The sequence below is a fragment of the Amia ocellicauda genome, chromosome 10 (assembly GCF_036373705.1).
Source record: "Amia ocellicauda isolate fAmiCal2 chromosome 10, fAmiCal2.hap1, whole genome shotgun sequence".
In the NCBI taxonomy this organism is placed as follows: Eukaryota; Metazoa; Chordata; class Actinopteri; order Amiiformes; family Amiidae; genus Amia; species Amia ocellicauda.
The window spans coordinates 23,535,892-23,541,891 of NC_089859.1; the positions used below are offsets into that span (position 1 = coordinate 23,535,892).

Genomic DNA, 6,000 nt, shown 5'->3' on the forward strand with positions numbered 1-6,000 from the left:
TACTGGAGCAAATAGTGACAGTACTATTTGAAATAGAGCAACAAGGTGAATGTATTTAGAATTATTTGTATGTCTTCCAAGCAATTATCTTATATTATCAATAATCTGCCTACATTTTGATGCAGGAAGAGAACCACATTCTTTGAGTGTGTGCTGTCGGGGGAGTACAGCTGGACCAAAAAAGAGCACAGGGAAGTCCTACGGTACACATTCAAAACATTTACAATCAGTTTTCCATGTAATAGATTGTTTTACTTTCTTGCAAATGAACAGGTTAATAATGATGTTGGCTTTTTACCTGTTTTACTAATGTGACTTCTGATCCCTGTCAGATCTATGCTGATGACAGCGTGTGATTTAGGAGCAGTAACACGTCCGTGGGAAATCTCCAAGCAGGTGGGCTTCCTCTTGGGCTTGAACTCGATTTTATGGAGAAGGATATTGTTTTATTCATGCTGCTAATAATACTGTATGGAGGATAGAGGGCTTTTTGGATTTCCATGATATTTTTTTTTGTTATAAACACTAGAGGGTAAAGACAAAAGCCAGTGGCTGATCCTTGTTGACAGTGAAACATCTTCTCTGACTGTTACATCATACTAGGACCTGAAATGCAAACAGATAACGGCCCATTCTTGAAATATAACAAAATAACAGATATTTAATGAGTAGAGGCTTTTAAAATACATGACACAGCAGACGCTTTGCAAGTGGATGTATCTAACTTTAACATGCCCTTGTTTCAGGTCGCCGAATTGGTTACTAGCGAGTTTTTTGAACAAGGTGACAGGGAAAGATCCGAACTGAAGTTAACTCCCTCTGTGAGTACCTGTGCAGCTGTTGCATCTGAAAATGTCTGAAATCTCTACAAACAAATGTGGTTATTTAAAAGTATGTATCACACTTGAAATCCTTTATTACCTTCTGAAATTCAATCTACTTGTATATGTTGTGGAACATCACTTTCTTGGACAATGGTGTGAATCTGAGCCCTCTGGTAGTTCTTGACTAAGAACCTGTGAATAAAATAAAACAGTGAGGGGATAATCTCTCATTTATTCTAAAACAATAACAGTTGATTTTGTGGTGGGATCCTACTAAATCTGCCACCAGTTTGATCCATGTATCATGAGGTTTCAAACAAAGAAGCATTACCTATTTCAGATCCCACTTAATTCATCACAGTACAAACAATGTGACATACAAACCGAGGTCGTCTCTTCACTGGGCTTTAACTCCCAGCCTGTCAATCACAGCCCAAAGCTGGCAAGAGATAAATCAGCTTCATCCCAGAGTTTGTTAGACATTAGGCAGGAAATAAATTGCTTATGGTTATGGCCCATAAACTGGGGCAGTGTCATATTTCACTGGCCTGATAAACAAAGACAACCACCCCATCTACTTCTCGTTAATTGAGACTGAGCCACAGGAAATTTCTGGCACAAGTCCCTGCAGTCCCTTCGGGTTTCGGTCAGAACACGTACCAGAACTAATAACGCACGCGGAGATAAGGATTTCTGTCATGTCTTTAATCTCGACTGATGTGATCACTCGTAAAACATGCATGTCCTTGGAGAGTTCAGTCCTGCTCAACATGCATACCCACACTAGTTAGACATAATCAGCTCCATATGCCACTTACACATATCATGCTATTAGGTGACCCTGTACCGCTACTAATCGTGTTTCCTTTTTTTTGGTCATGCCCTGAATCCAGTAACCTAACCTCGTAGAAGTTCACCGAGTGATGACGTTCTCACAGTTCTGCAGGAGTCTGAAGTGGCACATGTGGGGGCAGCATGCATTGTCTAACCCAGGCATTCCATTCAACTGTCTGCACATATATCCCCAACTTTTACAAAGACTAAACAAGAGTGTCCTTTTCCCACTCTCACCCGTGTTGTTCTCGTTTTTGAGCTCTGTTGGATCCATCTCAAAAAGCCATCACATGCTCCCTGTTTCCAAAAGGGTGAGCTCGGGATTTATGCTCTTTGTGGCCGCATAGCATGTTTTCCCTCAGATGTATCGCTGAGCTGATAAGCCTGGCGCCTTAAAAGTTATGGCTAATACGGACTGACCCATGGCTTTAAATCATTGTCACTGCTTTCCAATTAAAACAGCGTTCTCACCCCCTTTATTTTCTTTGCAACCCGGGAGACATCTGAAAACTTCACTTGGATGAGGCCAAAGTGACCTAATGACTGTCTCACATTTTACAGCTAATTTATGAATGTGAAATCGGTCCAATAGGGGAGCTCTTCTGCGTTTTACTTTTTAATCAAGATGTAATTCATACCGCTCTTCTGTATGCCATCCAAGATTTGAGGAAAATGGCACATGTGTTGGTAATATTCTGTCCCTGAGCATTTCTTTCTGAAGAAAACACTCAATCGACGGCAGCAGACGTGCATTTTGAAGCCAGGCGTTAACAGTCATCTTGTCAGCATGGATTCCAGGAGCTGAAATCCACTTTTGGAGTTGTAAAGCCATATTTGTCAGCATATGCTGTAGCTGTGTGTGTTTTCAAGCTATACATTAGTACAGTTTAATTCACAATTTTTAATGACAGAGGCTCTGATTGTTCCCACCTCCTCCAGGCAATCTTTGACCGGAACAGGAAGGACGAGCTCCCCTCCCTGCAACTGGAGTGGATCGACGGCATCTGTAAGCCCCTTTATGAGGTACAGTGAACGTGGGGTACAACGCTAAGGCAATTACACACAGACGAGTTCTCACTTTCATGGGAAACAACTATCATCGCTATTGTATATATTTGTTTAGCTCTTGTACATCCGAACTATGCCAGCCGTTACAGACATCAAATGAAAGCAATCAGTCTATGGCCTGTGGGATCCTGTGGAAAAAGATTGAACAAAAAATAAACTGAGACTTAAATAGGGTTCAGACAAGTCCACTTCTGATCATTCTGCACAATTTACTATTTAATTTGGGGAAGTGCCAAAGCTGTGTAACAGTTGTACTCCACTGATGTGTAAGAGGTATCTCAGGTAAGTGACATTTGCCAGCTGGAGCAATATCTTCGAGTCTCCTTCCCTTATTAAAAGGGATGTATAGACACAGTACAGGTACAGTCATTTGCCTGTTGTTCCTAACAGAGCTCCTACTGACATCTTACTGGTGATTGGCGTAGCTTGCAATGGTAACCTGCCAACCAGCATGCCGGATGCTAACATTGCCATTTCTGATCCGTCTCCTAGGTGCTGGTGAAACTGAACGGGAAGCTTCTGCCAATGCTGGAGGGGATCAACGCCAACCGAGTGAAATGGGAAGAGCTTCGCTTGTCCAACCAGCAGAGCCATGAGGCACCTACACCCAGCAAGCAGGCTCTGAAATAGACATCGGGTCTGGGCTTTATTGAAGCACCTTGTTTCGTTCTAACCCACAATACCATATCTGCTGTGTACGTTCTCCAGTGTATTTTAGACCAACCTTATAGTGCTCAAGATAATTAATCAAAAACAGTCTGCTTTCAGTGTTGTTCATCATGCCGATGTATTCTGGACAGATCAGGTCTTGTTTACTCTGGAAACGAGCAAGTACAAAACTAAAGAAGCAGATTTTTACACAATATCAGGCACAAGGGTCAGTTTTCAGGGCAAAGAAACTCAAAAGTAATGAGAATGTGAAATCACTAAGAACAGTACATTCTGTACAGGTTTACTAACATTGCATATGAACATCGAGACAGTAATGGAACATTGGTAATAAAAAACATACTGCACAACACTGTGATTATTTATTAATCTATCTATTTATTTACAAATTAAACAAAATATTTTACTGTGAAATCTTTTCATTCGCAGGGTTTTACTTGGTAACAGCCACTCGTTAGCTGGGTGGTCTTCCAGTTTCCATTAATGTAATGATTCAATTAGTACAATTAATTGAATGGATATATAATGGATATATAAAAATAAAGACAATCGCACTAACAGTGAGACAAAATATCCAAAGTAACTTTCAAATGACACTTTCTGACCTTTATCTAGCAGTTTTGAAGTGTGTATATATATATACATATATATATATATATATATATATATATATATATACACTCACCTAAAAGATTATTAGGAACACCATACTAATACTGTGTTTGACCCCCTTTCGCCTTCAGAACTGTCTTAATTCTACGTGGCATTGATTCAACAAGGTGCTGAAAGCATTCTTTAGAAATGTTGGCCCATATTGATAGGATAGCATCTTGCAGTTGATGGAGATGCACATCCAGGGCACGAAGCTCCCGTTCCACCACATCCCAAAGATGCTCTATTGGGTTGAGATCTGGTGACTGTGGGGGCCAGTTTAGTACAGTGAACTCATTGTCATGTTCAAGAAACCAATTTGAAATGATTCGACCTTTGTGACATGGTGCATTATCCTGCTGGAAGTAGCCATCAGAGGATGGGTACATGGTGGTCATAAAGGGATGGACATGGTCAGAAACAATGCTCAGGTAGACCGTGGCATTTAAACGATGCCCAATTGGCACTAAGGGGCCTAAAGTGTGCCAAGAAAACATCCCCCACACCATTACACCACCACCACCAGCCTGCACAGTGGTAACAAGGCATGATGGATCCATGTTCTCATTCTGTTTACGCCAAATTCTGACTCTACCATCTGAATGTCTCAACAGAAACCGAGACTCATCAGACCAGGCAACATTTTTCCAGTCTTCAACTGTCCAATTTTGGTGAGCTTGTGCAAATTGTAGCCTCTTTTTCCTATTTGTAGTGGAGATGAGTGGTACCCGGTGGGGTCTTCTGCTGTTGTAGCCCATCCGCCTCAAGGTTGTACGTGTTGTGGCTTCACAAATGCTTTGCTGCATACCTCGGTTGTAACGAGTGGTTATTTCAGTCAAAGTTGCTCTTCTATCAGCTTGAATCAGTCGGCCCATTCTCCTCTGACCTCTAGCATCAACAAGGCATTTTCGCCCACAGGACTGCCGCATACTGGATGTTTTTCCCTTTTCACACCATTCTTTGTAAACCCTAGAAATGGTTGTGCGTGAAAATCCCAGTAACTGAGCAGATTGTGAAATACTCAGACCGGCCCGTCTGGCACCAACAACCATGCCACTCTCAAAATTGCTTAAATCACCTTTCTTTCCCATTCAGACATTCAGTTTGGAGTTCAGGAGATTGTCTTGACCAGGACCACACCCCTAAATGCATTGAAGCAACTGCCATGTGATTGGTTGGTTAGATAATTGCATTAATGAGAAATTGAACAGGTGTTCCTAATAATCCTTTAGGTGAGTGTATGTATATATATATATATATATATATATATATATATATATATATATATATATATATATATATATACATATTTTGAACTATCAAATATTCAAGAACATTGAACATTAAATATTTCTCATAGAACAACTTATTGTGGCTCTTAATGCTTTTTTTTTTACCATTCAAGTTCTAGGAAGTTCACAGTTCACAGTTCACAGTTGACAGGAAGTTCTGATTGTAATGTTTTTTTTATTTTGTATGCTAAGATAACTGTAAGTCAAATAGATGAAAATATGATCAACTGATTAAAGTTACTGACTATTCCCAATTATCCATGGCTCTGAGCAAATGATAAAATGTTCAGCTCCGTTGCACAGATTTATACAGTCCATTTTAGGTACATGAAGTAGCTATGGTGTGGTCAATATTTTAATTGGTAAAATACATTATATGCCTAATAAATCTCAGGTTAGGCGTAGAAGTGGAGAGGACATATCTGGTTAAACTGCATATATGTATTTTTCTTCCCAAAACAAGGAATTGTTCTTATATAATTCTGTTCAGTTACAAACAGTTTTTGCTTGTTTGCAGTCCATGCACATTAACTTCTTCTTAACCAAGAGCCCCAAATGCACTAAAGTATTTTCCTTCCTGAATAACAGTAACAGACTGGTTTCCCAGGTAGTAAAATGCTCCTTAATTATCTTATCGCTTGGAAATGCTCTGAGAGACTGTT

At 40.1% G+C, this 6,000-nt stretch overlaps 1 protein-coding gene across 1 annotated transcript in view; it reads left to right on the forward strand.

Moving 5' to 3' along the window:
* pde11al (phosphodiesterase 11a, like) overlaps positions 1-4,051 on the forward strand; it is a 26,384-nt gene extending 22,333 nt beyond the window's left edge. Inside the window, exons 16-20 of the mRNA XM_066715621.1 lie at positions 126-203; positions 333-396; positions 747-821; positions 2,598-2,681; positions 3,219-4,051. Coding sequence (XP_066571718.1) covers positions 126-203; positions 333-396; positions 747-821; positions 2,598-2,681; positions 3,219-3,356 — 439 coding nt within the window. The 3' untranslated portion in view covers positions 3,357-4,051. The remainder of the gene's footprint in view (positions 1-125; positions 204-332; positions 397-746; positions 822-2,597; positions 2,682-3,218) is intronic.
* The last annotated feature ends 1,949 nt before the right edge of the window (positions 4,052-6,000 follow it).